Below are 17,488 nucleotides of genomic sequence, written 5' to 3' on the forward strand. Positions count from 1 at the left end.
AAAATTATTATATACATGATTATTGAAACTGATTGCCGGGGATTACGTATATACACACAATTGGATTACAAAAAAAATGAAATGGAAAAAAAAAAGTTGCGAGCAGCGAGATTCGATCCCGCGACCACCACTGCGCCACGCGGCCATTGAAGTATGATTATCGTAGTAAAGTATTTGAACGTAATGGAATATTTCAGTGTCGATTTTCTCGACAACGACAAAGAAGCGCATGTTAATGCTTTGCCACATTACACCTCTGGCCTTGAGCTTTTATTACGCGCAGTATGAATCGAATCTGAATTTCACAATTGGCGGCCTCCCCTTATTGTGAGCTACACGCTACAGCACCGCCAGCGCCATCATCAACACATGGAGAACTTTTACATGAGCCGAGTGAGGCGGACAGAGCGAATAAACCACCGAACTGTAAGCGTGGAAGCACATAAAATTCCAGAAGCCATAAGCAGAATGCAGTAAGTTTTGTGTGCTTCGGCCTTAAGGCTGATTTTTCCCGTGCTGCAAACAGCTGAATGCAACCGCAGCAAGAATGCTCTGATTGCTCATCAATTCTGGTGGTTTTTTCGTCATCATAAAACAACTAGGAAGATACTAGAGTCGGAGAATGGAGATACTACTAGACCGCAGCGAGGCATCTGGGGGCGAACGAGGAGAATAGAGATGCTCGTAACAAGGTCCCTAGATCTAATCTAGGAACCTTCGTCGTAACGGAGTCACTTTGCGACATTGAAATGAGGTTTTGTTTTTAGACCTGATACAAGACCGCGATGCCACCTATACTAGGATCAACTTTCATTCTAGTTTCTTCTCCTTCTACTCCATGCTCGGTACTTTACTGTGCTAGTCAAAAAACCTACTGCTAATTGGATCGATCACTTACAGTGAAATTCACTTTTCGAAATGTCAAAATGCGTACGTGTTAATATTCAACATCCAATTATGTGTCATCACTATTACCGAATAAATTAGGACCGGTCTAACCAGTGTTTACAGGATTTGACGAACAAGCACATCGTTTACGTGTTATTCCGAACATCCGTTTCTCGTTAAATAACGAAAATTATCTGCCAGATTACAGAACTTGCGCAATTCAAGATTTCGTATCAGGCAGTCTGCCAAGAACTTTGAAGTGTCTGCGGTGTAAATATCAGTGTTTTTAAACAGTTGGATTTCCATTCACTGTCCGTAAGGTTACTACTTGTCGTAATTTTTAACTCTTCGTATCATTGAATATTTACTAAACCTAATTCGCTAAAACATAACCTCTGCTGATAGATAATTTTTCGTCGCTTTTTATATGGGTAATTTATAGATTTAATTAAATTCTGTCAGTCTTATTTTCAAGATCATCACCTACTCGTTTTCAGTAAATCTTATCAGATTTCGACGTTTTACTAATCCCAACGTTGCGAATTCATTGTAATATCTGTCATATGTAGAGTCTCTTCTCTTTCATTTTAGCTATTATACTGTAAATATAATTAACTCTACACTCACTCAGTAATCATTGCAGTAGTGTAACATTCCCACCTTTGAAACCACTTTTCTAATCATTATTTTGATGCATAAATATGTAACATCCATTCGTCACCTATAATATTTACCAAATCAAGAGATAATTTAGAGCACCGTTGTAGATTGAATAACTGCTGATCCTTATCTATTTTAATAAAGAATATCAGATTGAATAAGAAACATAGTCAGAGTAATAAAGTAAGGCTTTTTTATCAAGGCAAACCAAAATTAAAAAGAATAGCAGTCTAGTTGCACAAATTATTACGATTGCTGCCTTGAATTTAGTTTTGATAGTACAAGTTTATTCTGAAAGTGCATGCATGTAACTGCAAGCTCTTTTTATCACAATGACATTACCAACTTCTACCAAGTTTGAAAATAATCTCATTGTATGTACAACTGATCAAAATTGATAGTTATAGTCGATAAATTTATGATAATACCGATATTTTTTTTACAGGTCATTTGATATTTGCAATAAGTATATTGTCAACATTGTTTTTTATACACATATTTGCAAATTATTATTTATCATCAGTTCTACCCAAGATGGTAAATAAATTATTTATCAAATATTTTGGAAGATAGACTATAAAATTTCAAAGTTCTTCAACGAAGTACATGGTGCACACAAATCGAGGTGGATTCTGACCAATTCAAGGCTGCCGGTGTCGTCTGCTATTTATGTTGAATAGTTGGTGGCAGACAACATTGGTGGCCTTGAACAGATCAAAACTCACCTCGCTTTGTGTATATATCTCAAAATGTTAAATACATGGGAATATCAGGAAAAGCGGTAAAAGCTTGGGAATTATTAACATTTTCTTTGAAAAATAATTTCTTACTTAAAATCCAAGTCATTGTGTAAAGCGCTTAGTAAATACGTTAAAATCATTTGCAATGCACATCATTTGAATGTGAAATTGTTTAAATTTCAAACTTTTCAATCGATCTCTTTTCGAGATCATCGCGGACGTTTGTCAGGACAAACAGAAAGACCGGAATTTCTTAAAAAATGTATTTTTTGGACACTAGAGGTCTGAAAACATAGATTCATTGAAATTAAGATAGGTCGTTCTCGATCAAAACCAATATTTCTCTCATATCATTAGAGGTGATGAACAGTAAAAAAGCAATTATAATTCTCAGGGTATCTTCTGCTTCTTAAATTTACCTACCTAAATCCTGGAATTATTTTGGGACATAAATATTGCTTCTTAGGTATGGAAAAGTCTGGAATACTTTTGTTATAATTTATTCTGGAAAAGTTAACATAATACATTTTTGATTGAATAACCACAACATTTCGTTTGCAATTTCCGAAAAAGATTTATATCAATAATTGTGGTTTGCATTGAAATTAACATCATACCAAAAAAATTTATTTGACGTAAAAGGCATATCATGATAAAACAGTATAAAGTAACATGAAATACTATAGTGTGGCTAAGAGCTACCATGAAATATTCGTGAAATATTGTATAATGGTCGTGAAATATATGAAATACTGTCAAATGGTGTGAAATCCTATGGAAACTCAATGCTATACCTGTATGCTATGAAATGGTTGTAAAATGGTCAGGATGCAACATTGTCACGTAGTTGCCCACACGGTTAAAACTGCAGTCTCATGATGAATTTGTATTTTGAACGCCAATTTCAATCAGCTTGCAGTGCAGTTGATGAGGTGAAAGTTAATATCGGTGTAACAATGTATTTTTTGAAAAACTTATCATATTTCAGGCTTTAGAATTTTCCGAATTCAGGAAATCGTGATAGAACATCAACATACTCAATTATTTATACTTTCTAAACTCAATGTGCTAGATGCCGTGAACCTTACCGTTCCCATATTTTTAACGATAAATATCATTCTGGCCTATATGCCGCTCCAGCAGTCATGTCAAGCTGCACAGTGTAACATGATATACATGCGATCGACGTAATAAAATTGAACAATATTATCGTTTGATATTATCATCGAATTTTATGTTCTTCGTTTCTCACCAGATGTCTTTTACTTTTGAAAAGAATTTCTTATGAATTGCAAATACTTTTGAAAATTACTGTCATATTACTAAGTGATGGTGAAAATTTGAATTAATTTTGTTGTTCAATATATTAACTTCACAAAAATACAGTTGATACTATTCAATGAAACAAGTAAAAGCAGAGTTTATGCCAAAGTATGTTTTTAGATTTCTTTGTGAAGCAGTTTACTAATATAATTCGTTATTCGCTTTTTCGAAAAGGAGCTAGCTGAGATGAGCACCGCGAAAGAACAGCCCGGGCCGTCGAAGCCTTCGGGTTCAGCGCAGGAGGAAAAAGAAAGGGATGAACGCATGTTCGAGTGCAATATATGTCTGGATACAGCTAAAGATGCTGTGGTCAGCATGTGCGGACATTTATTTTGGTAAACATGAAGATTCATGATAACAAAATCTGTTGTTGGGCTTTGAACAGAGGATAGTCAACATGATACTAAGAAGTCGAAACTCAACAAATGCACATGATACAGTGCAAAACTCACCGGTATTAAGATGACATGACATGTAGAATCACGTTCTTGGTAATGACTTCCTTCGTTAGAATCTTCTGAAAAAAATAGTATGCATGTAACGGAAAAATTGAAATCCTACGGCTAAAATTTGTGATTAAAAAAATAAAGGCAATCCTATGGTCTTACCAAATACCACAATATAGCTCTTTTGTGCTATGATATTTTGAAAATTCGTGCCAAATATTTGATAAAACCAATTTCTTTCAAATCACATCTTTGTAGTAGGCACATACGGAATCATTTTTTTTTTTTCGACAATATTAATGAAAATTGCTGCTTTTATCACTTCTTCATCCACGGTTCAAATCCTAAAAACAAAATCTTATTGTAAGTATTACTATTTTGATGTTGAAATCGTGAGTTTAAATGGTGTTATAAAATAAACATTGAAAACAAAGGTCGGCTCTAAACCTATGGTTAGATTTCGTTGGAAAGACACAATGGTTATTAATAATTTTCATTTACTGCTCAAATAGAATATAATCTGAAGTAAGAAAAACAAATTCCAGCTGGCCATGCCTTTATCAATGGCTAGAAACTCGACCCGCAAGGCAACTTTGTCCTGTCTGTAAGGCTGCGATTAGTAAAGAAAAAGTTATTCCATTATATGGACGCGGAATTACCAAACAAGAAGACCCAAGGTAAGTGAATTTGCATTGTTAAATTATGACCGATTTTTTGGTCTGATTTAAACTACCTTTATTGTGTATTAAGTGAATGTTGTCATTCAAATCAAGGCCTTTACAGATTCAGCAATGTAATTCTTTATTTATTTATCTGTTGAATAATCAATGGTGTACCTCTACCCTTGTACATAAAGAGAGAAACAATAACACAGATATAGTTGGCATTAGGTGGTCCGTTGGTCATAGTATGATGACTCTCGATAATAACTATTCATACATGAATAAAGATCTGGAAAGGCTACTAATAGTATATAAGCTGGTGTTGTACGGATAGAACCAACCTACATTCTCATTTCCCAGAGCTAATAGACGTCTTGTTATATAATATTTTTCATGTTAACGTAAAAATAATAATTATTGTGCTGCAAGGTTCTGCCTGGAGCAGAGAATTGAAACCAGGACAGTATTTTAGGACAATCGATCATGTTATTAAGAATTTTATAAGCAAAAAATTAGATCGAGTGTACACATTGCCAAACTAACGGTATTTGAAGAATTTGAGAAATGTTAGAGTAATTGTGGTCAGTAAAGTACATCAGATTACCAGTCTTAGAAGTTGCAAAGCATAAGAATAGGTGATTTACTTTTTCAAATTTGTACATATTTGTATTTATGTGAAATTTCCAAATAACAAAACACAAGGTAATTTTTGGATAAGTGAATGAATTATAAAATGTTCTGAAAGTTTGTACATTACTAGAGTTTTTTGAATAGCGCTTAATGAAGTTGATTTGTTTTGTAGCTTTTTATATTTAACATTTTTGTTAAAGTTTAATTTACAATCAAAGTAGATGCCGAGATCCTTAGCTTTGGAAACTTTTTTGAGATTGAAATTTCCCAATTCATATGGACTAAGCTTTGATAGCAAAACACGACTGTCGAAAGTAATACAGAAACATTTATTTATGTTGGATATTAAGCCATTATTCATAAATCATCCATGGATAGCGTCTAAATCATTCTGGAATAGTGTTTTGTCATTAGGATTCCTTATTACCTCAAAACATTTTGGCATCTTCAGCTAACATAGGAAGCTAACAAAGTTACATAACATAGTGAATGTTGTTTATAAAAATAGTAAAAAACAGTCAACCAAGATGAGTACCTTGTCCTACGCCAGATGTAACATGAATGGGTGCCGATTAAGATTGCTTGATTTTTACAATTTGAATACGACTTTTTAAGAATGACACAACCTATTGAAGTAGTTTACTATTTATGCCATAAGCTAAAGCTTTGCAACGGAAGAATTTCTTTTAAATTATCACAAATCCGGCTTCTATAGTTGAATTTCATAGTTGCAAATTTCTTATATTGTACAATAAAAGATATACAAATTTTTTTCCAATTCTCCACATATGACGATCAAATCTGGTGTACCATCTGTTTTGTGAATTTTAATAAATTTGTTTCCACTGGTTAGCAAAAACTGTTTCAGTGATTACTTGTTTATCACATGGCATTAGCTACTATTCTTTTTACTACAATTTAAATTTGAAAAAAAGCATTTCTTTCAGTGATACAATCTCCATGTATAGTTAACACATAGTTTCTGAGAGTAAGTCATAGTTGCCGTCCAATCTAATAATAATAATAATAGTAAAAATAATAATTCCACTAATGAATTAGTTTATTCGACGGTATATTATTCCAACTGTTTTATGTATTTATATCTATAATCTTTCTCATTACAGAAATAACGTTCCACCTCGACCAGCTGGGCAAAGATCAGAACCTGAAGCTAATGCAGGATTCTCAGGATTTGGATTTGGTGAAGGCGGCTTTCACATGTCTTTTGGCATCGGGGCATTTCCATTTGGTTTCTTCACATCTACCTTCAATTTTGGAGAGACAAGACCTGGTGCAGGTAATTTGTTACACAGTATTCATAAATTCGATGAGTGCAGGTACTTGTTTTTATTTTGATTTTATGATTCTGAGGCTGATTAGGTTCGGTCATTCTAAGGGTTTAAGGGGAATAAAATAAAAGCCTAACTTTGACGACTTATTTTGGGAGTATGGAGAAAGAAATAGGATTTTTTCAGAGGATTTATTTAACACATATTGAAGTATGAAAAAAAAATGTATTTTTATCATCATTTTAATGAAAAATAAGGACGGCAGAGCCAATTTTTTAAATCGCCTTTTTTTAAAACTTCTTCACGGGAGGACGAATTTCTTGTAAAGTACAAGACATAAATCTTGTTATAAAAAAAATATGAAATTTTATTCTTGAACGAATGTTAGATGTTGCGTCTGTCTTACAAGAAGAACTTATTGAAGACTAGTCAAGTACTTTTTCCACAAAAAATGATATCCATTTCAATGATTGATTTAAGAAAACTGATCGTGAAAAAGCAAGCCATTTTACAACTGAATAAGTAGGACCCCGAAATTTTTGGAAAAAGTTAATTCAAAAACGACTATTACATTCGGAAATTCTTTAAAAGTCGTAAAGAGTTTTGTAGAAATATGTGACTGTAAATGTGTGATTGGAGCGACTGGTTCAGAACAGTGCTGCAGAGTTGAGGATCAATACTCGTGCAATATTAATTAATAAAAAAGGGTAAAACTCAATAATTTAGGGTCTTTGGTACTGGTTATATAATTTTTGAAAACGTTTTTGTACTCTGCAGCTCCTCGTGGCAGCCCTCAATTCCTAGAAGAGCAGTTCTTATCCAAAGTTTTTCTGTGGGTGGCACTGGTGTTCATCTGTTGGTTAGTCATGGCATAACATTATTCGTGAATCTTGGTACCCGATTTGAAACTGAACTCTTAATACCTAATTAACGAGTTTTTTTGTATCAATATATCGGCCTCTGCCATCTCTTTTTAAAAACTGATTTCTGTCAGTCTTATTGTACTAAAGCCTGTGTGAATATGATGGTGGTAGTTGATTTTTTTCTTTTTTTTCTTATGTCAGAGAGACAAACTGTTTAAAGAAATTCTTGTGTCTGGATGAAACGAAAAGCTAATGATACTAGAAATTTCAAAGTTATTAATACATACATCCACTTTCATGATTTAATTGGTACTCGGTAAGTTAAGTGAAATTGACAAATCAAAATATCAAACCAAAAGAAAATATGATACATACGTATATGTAATATATTTTAATACACTGGATAATGATTATAAACCGAATATAAGAAATTGGAATAGAAATTTAAAATGTCATATAATAGAAGTAGCTTGTATCATAATAATATCAGCATCAAGGTGAAACATCATTATTTCATCTTGAAAAAATGAGCTACAATAGCGAATATGTATCCAAGCAGGAGATAATTTTATTTGGTTTTGGAAATTTTACCAATTAAATGTATATATAATAGGTAGATTTGTTAAGAAATATCTATCTTACACAAATTCAGAATATGTAACTGTAACAGAGAAATTGAAATTGTGTTTCCGTTTAATGCTGTATAAGTGTAACGTACGTTTCAAGTTTGTATATAATTTAATTTTTAAGTTAGATTTAAAAAAAAGCAAAGGTATTGAAAATAAAAGACGTTCGGATAAGTAAATGTATATATGCGGACTAACGTTAATGTAACACTGTAATATAATATGATATAATATATATACTACATAGATACATATGACGCTCATATTGCATATTACTATAATGGAAAAAAAAATCGTACAACAATAACCATTGTCATGGCTGCTCACGTCCCCGAAGATATTCCTAAGATGATGAAGAAAACGATGATCTCGTCATTTTTAGAGTAAAAAAGACATGCATGCATGTTATATCAATTTAATGAAGAATATCGATTGTAGAAACTCTCAGAAAGATGCGGAGTTGCTGCTATTTTTTCAACACAAAATTCCCCGACTTTTTCGGGTACACCAGTCGTAGGATTTACGTTCACATGAAAATTACACCATACAGCATGATATATAATTTTGACTAATATATAATAAACTTGAATAGTAACAAGCGGGAGTACCACAAGTTTATTTCTTTAATACAACAGCATACCAGAAAATGTAGGCAATGTAATTGAGTTCTTTCAATGGAGTCAATTTGATTCGCATATAAAGTAAAGAAATCTGAAATAATTGTGTCGTATTTTTTCTTTTTTCAATTATAAAAAAATCGTCGCTTATACAGTTGATTGGGAACTATAACGATCCGATGACGTCCGACATGCTAACAAAAATTATTATCGCAAAATTCAATCTATTGAAAGATATAAACTATTTCTGATTGATTTCACAACCATTTTATACCTTTTCATACTAGGTATTTCATATACATTTCATGCTATTTCATCAAAAGCATTCCACAAGTATTTTATACTATATCGAAGTCAACTGTTACAATTATTTCAGGAGTGGGTACCCCTCGATTAGTTCATTCATTGTATTCATCTTAATATCCACCAAAACCCATGCAGATTGTTCATACTTCAAAATGAATAATTTGAATTTCGTAATGAGAAAAACTTAAGTTTCTCATGAAAAAGTTTTTTTCAATCTGAGAATCAACTTTGAATGGAAATAATCTGATCTTGGTTGTGCACAGGTTCCTATTGATGTAGGGAGTTGAAATTTTTGAAACATTATTTTAGAAAATCAATGAAATTCAATTGCGTGTAACATGTGCAGTTCTTTTTAAATATTTTTATTTAAGAAAAAGAAAATATGATTCAACCTTTTTTGGTTTCTTGTGTTGTACACACATGGAAAGTGGCATTTTTTTTTTTATTAAATGAAGCGTCCCAATTAGTGCAACGCTCGTATTAATAAGGCAATATCTAAAAAAAAAGACATAAATTTATGTGTACTGTTTCACGTATTCCATACTTTTACATATTACTAAACTTTCAAAACTTTAGTGGACATAAAATCTTATTAGAAATACTGACGCAACGTTGATGCAAACGTAAGCAGAATATTGGAAAATGTATTTTTTTTTAGAAAAGTTGTGAAATTCCTTGACTTCAATCGAGAAGATAATTCCATTCAATAAATTTAGAAAACTGGTCTGAAATTTTGTCAAGTATCACATGAAAATTTTTTGCTATACAAAGGATAATGGCAATATCAAATTTTGGCATTTTCCAGTTAGCCATAAAGTTTAGTTTAATTGATCCATGATATCAAAGTACAGTTGAACCTAGATTATGCGAACTAGTTGGGACCGAGCGTGGTTTGGATGATCACAAGTTCGGAAAACCGAGACGCAATTTTTATAAGGTATAATAATATATACTACACAAATTTAAATCGACCAACAGCCCATATTAAATATCCAAATACATATTGAACCTGTTTCAAACACCGAACGATTATTTCATTACTTTGGTTTTACAGAGTCATCTATTGTCAATGGACGAACAGCTGCTTCACATTATTTTGGAAGCAACAATGTATATTTTGCACGATAAATGTATTTTTTGAGTCGGTGTTCAGATAATTGAGGTTAGACTATATGTAGAATTCCCTCTTGACAAAATTTTTTTTTCAAATTTACTGGAACGAGAAAACTGATTTACCTGAAATAGTTCATCGCCAATTTTCGAAGCTTTTTTTTTCTATAAGAGAGTAATTGGTTTGTAATGGAAAATCGTGATCATATCACAGGTGGAACACAAAAACATGTTCATTAGAAGTTGGTACTATCTATAATGTACAAAACTCTAGGAAAAATAGTTGTAAGGTGGAATTTTTCGAAATTAAAAATCATACTGTATTTTTCTTCAGACGTATGAATAATTACAGAATGTATGATACATCGATTACTTCAGACAGTTATATTTCATCTTTAATGGGTCTTGATATTTTAAAACCCTTATTAACTAACAATTCGTTGCATTCCTCACGATTTAATCGAGAAAGTTGCAGCCTCTCCACTTCCTGCAAAATTTTATTTCATTGATCAAACGTATACATGTATACATATGCCTCACACTGTTAAAAAATGCAGTACTTGATTCTTATTTTATGGGTGATCGTCAAGTTGAAATAATTAATTAAACTTGGGTGACAATGTAAGTCACTTGCAGTTATGAAATTCCAGTTCTATATTGCATGAACTTAATTATTTGATTAAATAGATTCAATTAACACACGTATATATCAGAAACGAACTATACTGAGTATTTTTCACGTTAAAACAGATTCATCCCGTCTTAATGGATTTTTAATCCTGTGTATACCTAGTTGGAAATTCAAGTATGGCTTCAGTTCTCTTGGTCCATAAATAGGATTTATAGATACATATTCTGCTTATCCCAACCATGTAATTGTTCTCGTGTCCTCTATCCAGAGTGTTTATTCATTGCAAATTTTGAATTCATAAAAATGCATACATCAAAGTTGCGAAATAGTAATGTGATCATGAGATATTTCATTACGTTAACCTGTAGAGGGCCAGCATTTTTCTTTTGAAATTCTCGTGACTTTTTGATTTCAATATGATGTAACATGATTATCGCCTAATACTATCCATTGCTTCATGTTTACCAATTTATATCTAATGATCCTGGACTAAAATGGCTGCGTAAAAATGAAATATCCTGCATAATAATAAAAATCATATATACTATGCTTTTACCTCATCATTCTTATTCAGCAGAACAAGTTCTGGTACAGCCCCAGGTATTGGCTTGAATTCAACATTCTCACTGAAAGCCGATTGAGTTAAGGAAATACCAAGTCCGCAAAATTTTTAAGTTTTGTTCAAAACCTGACAAGTGCCAAAAAGAAAGAAAAATGTTGTAAAATTAAGATCTGTAAAATGAAAACCTGACAATTACTCACGGCATGATATACCTGACGTTTTGATCGATCAAGTTCAATCGATAAACTCAAGTCACGACTAATACTGAGTTCTGATAAAAAGTTTTTGAAGCTAAATGAATCTTGTTAAAGTGACTTGCTGAATATTGCTACGACCTACATCTATTTTTATCGGAATACAATTTAGTAAAACCTGGACTTTGAGATCTAGATTAATGGATCAATCTTAGGTTTCGGCACATAGGGTATGCACATTGTTAAAACTATTTGCTATTGTGAAAGGACAAAAGAATATTTCGCTAAAATTTGATTTTGCTGCAGCTATTCATTCATGTTTCCTAGATTATCCAAAAATTGACAAACTTGATGTACAACTCACTACCAGGCTTGTAGTTAGGTATATTACACGCTACAGTTTATAGATATTTTTCTTTGCAATGAGATGTTAGTGATGCTTAAAGCGAGGAGGTATTCACTGATTGAAATTAGAGACCACTTTGGAAGGCAGTCAATTTGAAATTGCCTGAAATTATGTATCACCTGATCTATGAGTAAATACCCATTCGGGTTAGTCGCTGGAAACTTTACTTTTGACATGCTGAGCCCACAAGTATCAAAATCGAGTGTATGTGGATGTGCTCGTTTTTACACAAATAACTCATAAAACATTGACCATGTTTAGACAGCGCTCTTATTTCAGTTTTACTACAGCTGATGCACGTAAACCGAATTACTTGTGTTTGTTTACATGTCTGGGAATAATCAACTACATAGTGCACAGATAGATTATGTTGACGAAGGTGTATAATAATTTAATTCACTGTATAACGCTGTTTTAAACTGATTTCGCTACAGTCAAATCTGCACATTCTATATCAACATAACATGCTGCTTTATTCCATAGGATCATAATTTTTAGAATTAGTTGAATACCTCTACCCTTAAGACGTATTTTTATTCCAGCATATTTTTTCTAAACCTGTAGGCCAATAAGTTAAAACAGTACGCTCTTTAGCACCCGCTTTGCATACATCGTTCAGAGTGACACCTGAATAAGCGCGCCATGTAATCATAGGTATTTAACTGGTTGGAGCCCTACAAACGGTGAATATGTTAGCTGACCTTTGATTATATAATTATTGGAAAGGATACTAGAGAGGAAGATCTTCGAAGATGAATTTTTTCACCTCGGGTAGCCGGTTAAGACTGCAGCCTCTGCAACTCTGTAAAATGACAACAGACAAGAAGTCAGTGATTCGAGACCGGTGAATTCCATATCAAAAGTGTAGCGGAAGACAACTGAATGGTACCTCAACTCGTGCTGCGGTATATTCATTCGTTGAAGCATATCCAAACGATAAAGTGAGTAAAACAATCAGAGCGAAGAACGCAGCTGTGGTACCGGTAAGTGTCATCTTTTAGTTTTTTATGGCCAAAATTGATATTCCCTAACTTCTGTCAGTGCTTCGAGCATTACAGTGTTGCCAGGTGCCCTTCACTTCACATTCCCATGGTAATTGAGGACTGGTAACTCCCCTATGCCAGCCGTGTTAAGGTAGAATTTCATGGGCAGCAAAGAGCAGCGGCAGTTTAGTAACTTACTAAATGTTACTTATAACATCTGTCTAGTGATTTGTAAATGTTTTGCGTTTGCTGCTCTGCTATTCAGATGAATGAACTTTAAACAGCAAAAATTTGCACCGGAAGTGTTAGTAACTTTCAGTGAATTGCTACTGCTGCTACTTTTTGCTGACCATGAAATCCCAACCTTAGGTTGACGGACCGGAACACACGGAGCGCAATTAAAAGGAAATTTACCATTCTCGAGCGCAGTTTACCGTTCCTTTTTTCCGCGATCCGTGTTCCGTATGTACATGGGACGTCACCGTTATCTATCTCCAAAGCTATATGATGTAGCATAGGTTGTCTGTGAAGCAGCTCCAAACTGCGTCTTCATATATGTTAGTACATTTACGCGGCGATGGCTATTTCGATTTTACTATGGCCGAAGTAGTAAATCTAGATTCAAAAATGCGTGTAAATAGCGCATTATACCGGGCGTTGACTAGAGATACATAAAGAATGCTAGCTTTATGGGGCTTTTTGTAATCGAAAATAGCCGACATAAATTCATCGTCAAGCAGCGCTCTATACGTCCTCCCCTACACTCGCAACTTAATCCTCCAAGCGGTTGATCAGTAGAGGCGACACGAACTGACGTTACGATCGCTAGCCGCGTGTACCTAGATAATGCAGTCGAATATTGTTATGCCTATGGAATGACGAACGGGAATAGACTGAAATTTTTATATAACCCCGTATGGACGCCGTATACTTTTCAACTACGCAAATTCATTTGGGCCAACTTCAGCAATGTCGATCTAACTCCATCGGATCGACAAAACTAATATTATCTAAATAGATGCACAATAAACATGCACCTGGATTACTGTTAACAGAGTTAGAAACCTTTTCTTAATGCAAAGGACGGGAGAAATAGTCGAAGAAATTAATCAAAGGATGGAGATATAGTTGTTCCTATATGAGAGTCAATCCACGTGAAACCGAACAAAATCAATCAAAATTTTTCATCGATCTTTTCGATTGTGTGAATTTTTTTAACAGTTTTATGGGTGAAATAAATTTACCATACATTTTTTTATTTTATTTTTACATTCAATATTTCAAAAGTTATTCCCGGTTGAAAATTGCCCGAAATGCCAAAAAACCACCACACACGCCCTCCTTCAAATCTTCATATTTTAGGTTCTACTTGTCTAATCAATTTGTCCATGAGCTCATTCGAAAGAACTGCAATTGGACTTTCATGTCATGCTGCTACAAATTTTATAATAGCAACAGTTGAAGAGTATTATAAGCAATTATTATGTATACAAAGAGTACAATAAACAATTTCATTCAACGGAATCTGTTAGGTGATGAAATATGTTGGTTTTCAATAAACATTCTTCCCATTTTGTGTGCTTAATATAAGATTGATCCACGCCGCTTGCCGGATAGCTGGATTGTCGGCGCACGAACTGCTCTGCTCCGCTCGATTATTGATATTTAAAAAATACTCTCCATTAATTTTCCAATTTGAAACTCACCTATCTCATAGGAAATTGATCAAGGAATACGCTTGTATTTTTTTTTTTTTTTGGAATTTGAGAGCGCGGTTTCGATGATGAAAATCGTGTTTGAAAATTAATTGTTTATAATAATCTTTAATTATTGATATTATAAAATTTGTAGCAGCATGAAATGAAAGCCCAATTCCAGCTCTTTTGAATAAGTCCATGGATAGATTGATCAGACAAATAGAACCTGAGATATGAAGATTTGAAGGAAGGCGTGTGTGACGGTTTTCGGGATTTTGTGCAATTTTCAACCTGCAATAACTTTTGAAATATTCAAGATGAAAAAAAAATTGTTTGATAAATTTATTACACCCATGAAATCCGTTGAAAAAAATTCACAACAATCGAAAAGATCGATGAAAAAAAGGTGTCCAGTTTGACGTGGATTGACTCATGTACCTTATGTAATTTCTATACATTTTACAAATTCTTGTAATACAAAATATTGAAAATAGAGTTACTAGGAATGTTTTGCCGGATAGGCATTTGCAATTGAACTAATTTTTCCGAAAAGACGAGTTATTCAATTAGTAGCGAGTAAAACTTTCGAATTTTACAATTCACAGATTTTACTGCGTTGACTGTGAAAGTGGAATCGCCAAACTCTGAATTGCCGAATGGATGAGCACCTTGTTGACTTTAATTGAGAAACGAAATTTAACAAACAGAATGTATTTACGCGTGTATTCACTCTGACTAAACTACAGCAATCCGAAGGTATTACGACTCTACATGCGTTAAACATTATCGGAGCATGAATTTTATTGGCAACGAGTTAAATTTACGCAAGATTAAAATTGTCATTCGAAAAACTACAATATGTTAGTATCTGACATGTGAAAATAAGTTCACTTATACTCGTTTCCACACCACCGCAAACGATAGAGCATCCGGCGCGGTTTTTTTTTACATCCTATCCCCAGTAGGCCTACTCCACGGAGAATACTTGCAAGATCAATCTTACGTTGTTCGAAAAATTGCTAATGACTTTGTTCACATGTAAATTATGATAAATTACTTTTCCCAATTAATTTATACTCGCGTATGTTGGTAGCTTGTCGGAATTTTTCAATTCAGATAACCCGTGGACTATTTATTATCGACGAAAGATGAATGTTTTAATTATTGATAAAAGAGGATTGTTTTAATTATGGATGAAGGGTGGTTGTTTTTCATCTTATGAGGTATGAGATAATCAGTAAAATGGAGAACCTGGTGAATACGCAGAACAATCACAACTAAACCAAAATCGAAAACATGTATCACTGTAAGACGTTGGCATTTACCTATCGATGACGATGCAGAAATCTTGGAAGAAATGGACACAAGTAAAATCGAATAAGCACAACCACCAAAATACGACAGAGCTGTATAATTCTACAGTGAAATCAAAATCGAACATGACCTATGAGCAACTCGAGAAAAAAAAGCTGTGACACTGAAACGATCGCTATAACAGACTGAAATCATTTAAAAAAAAACTATAGCTGAATAAATTTTACTGCACTATTTGATCATGGTGATTCTGAACTACATCGCTAAATCTATGTATCGGTGAAAACAAGATAACTAACTCTGAACCAGACCTAAACCAGACCTAATCCCCAAAAATTAAACATTAATTTTTAAGTGTGGTCAATAAAATTCAGTTACGTGGAACAGATGAAAATATTATTAGTGAAATATGTCGGTACAGACAAAGATATACTTAGCTTAGATAGGTAAAAAATATAATTATCGAAAAAAGAAACATAGTAATTAGTTGAACCAGACAGAAGATTTGATTAGCTGAAACCAACAAAAATTTTATTAGCTGAAACAGACGAAGGTATGGTTAGCACACATAAGTTCTTACACTGACGAAAAATGGGTCGACTCGAACATGATATTTACTTTACTATTCGTAGCTTTGATTATTAATTGTATTGATGAATAAAAATCGACATCTTTTTTTGCCATGAACCATTAAAGTGAATATCTCTCGACTGAAAATTCTACAGTCCTCAGTGCATTTGTTAAACAATTGGTGTTATTTTCCTGAAACTGAAAATAATATGATCAGTTAAACGAGTATTTCTGTGCATTTCAGGTATATTCCATAAATACTTACGCCAAGATTCTCCACTATCACTATACACTACCGAGATTTTTGTTTTTGCGCGTTGAGCACCGGTTTTCAAATGCCGCGCTTTCTCTCATAAATGAAAGGTATGAAGTCCACGCGCAAAAGGCGGCGTGGAACTTGAAAACCTCATTGTTTGACAAAAAATTGACCGAAAAGCTGAAAGATCAGCACATCGAGAGTGCGTAACTCTTTTATATACTGTTTGTAAAATCGACGCGTAAAAAGCGTGTCCGTTTCCCGTTATTAATTTACGCGCATGAAGCTGCGTCCAATTTTCGTGATTATTCTACGCGCAATATGGCGCGACAACTGTCAAAAAATTTGTATTATCTGGGACGTGTCCCAAAAATTCTGTAGAAACCCAATCCGCATCTGCATCTTTCTGAATTAGATACATTGCTATGAGGATTGTTGTTCTCAAATTACAAATCGAATCGAAATCGGGGGGGGAGGTTGGAGGGCATGCATTATTGTGTGGCGTGACGGTCGGCGATCCTCTTCGAAGCGAAGTCTTCGAGCTCAGCATCTCTCCCCATCTAGCGTACCACGGAACGCGATAGATGGTCCAGAGATGCGTTTTGCCCATTCAGACGATCACAGAGATCAATTGAATGGAATAATGATCGGTAATGACTAAATAATCGAATTGCATAACGATTGAAAAATCGTTGCAAAGTGACAAGAAATGGGA

At 33.7% G+C, this 17,488-nt stretch overlaps 2 protein-coding genes across 5 annotated transcripts; one reads left to right on the plus strand and one right to left on the minus strand.

Moving 5' to 3' along the window:
- Nucleotides 1–836: 836 nt before the first annotated feature.
- On the plus strand, nucleotides 837–8,310 carry LOC124177147 (E3 ubiquitin-protein ligase RNF185-like). Of its 4 annotated transcripts, none has more exons than XM_046559194.1 (5): nucleotides 837–930; nucleotides 3,786–3,946; nucleotides 4,603–4,734; nucleotides 6,474–6,646; nucleotides 7,416–8,310. In XM_046559194.1, the coding sequence occupies exons 1-5, from the start codon at nucleotides 919–921 to the stop codon at nucleotides 7,511–7,513; spliced, it is 576 nt and encodes a 191-aa protein (XP_046415150.1). In that variant the 5' UTR covers nucleotides 837–918; the 3' UTR covers nucleotides 7,514–8,310. The 4 variants fall into 4 exon arrangements, with proteins under 4 accessions (XP_046415150.1, XP_046415154.1, XP_046415153.1 ...); XM_046559198.1 differs by having other exon boundaries at nucleotides 863–1,319; XM_046559197.1 differs by having other exon boundaries at nucleotides 864–1,208.
- LOC124177154 (selenoprotein M-like) lies at nucleotides 7,623–13,113 on the minus strand. The gene is made up of 4 exons (XM_046559221.1): nucleotides 12,843–13,113; nucleotides 12,685–12,755; nucleotides 11,348–11,417; nucleotides 7,623–10,647 (listed from the first exon to the last, which is right to left on the minus strand). The coding sequence occupies exons 1-4, from the start codon at nucleotides 12,945–12,947 to the stop codon at nucleotides 10,543–10,545; spliced, it is 351 nt and encodes a 116-aa protein (XP_046415177.1). The 5' UTR covers nucleotides 12,948–13,113; the 3' UTR covers nucleotides 7,623–10,542.
- Between the last annotated feature and the right edge of the window lie 4,375 nt (nucleotides 13,114–17,488).

Source organism: Neodiprion fabricii, chromosome 3 (genome assembly GCF_021155785.1).
Source record: "Neodiprion fabricii isolate iyNeoFabr1 chromosome 3, iyNeoFabr1.1, whole genome shotgun sequence".
Lineage (NCBI taxonomy): Eukaryota > Metazoa > Arthropoda > Insecta > Hymenoptera > Diprionidae > Neodiprion > Neodiprion fabricii.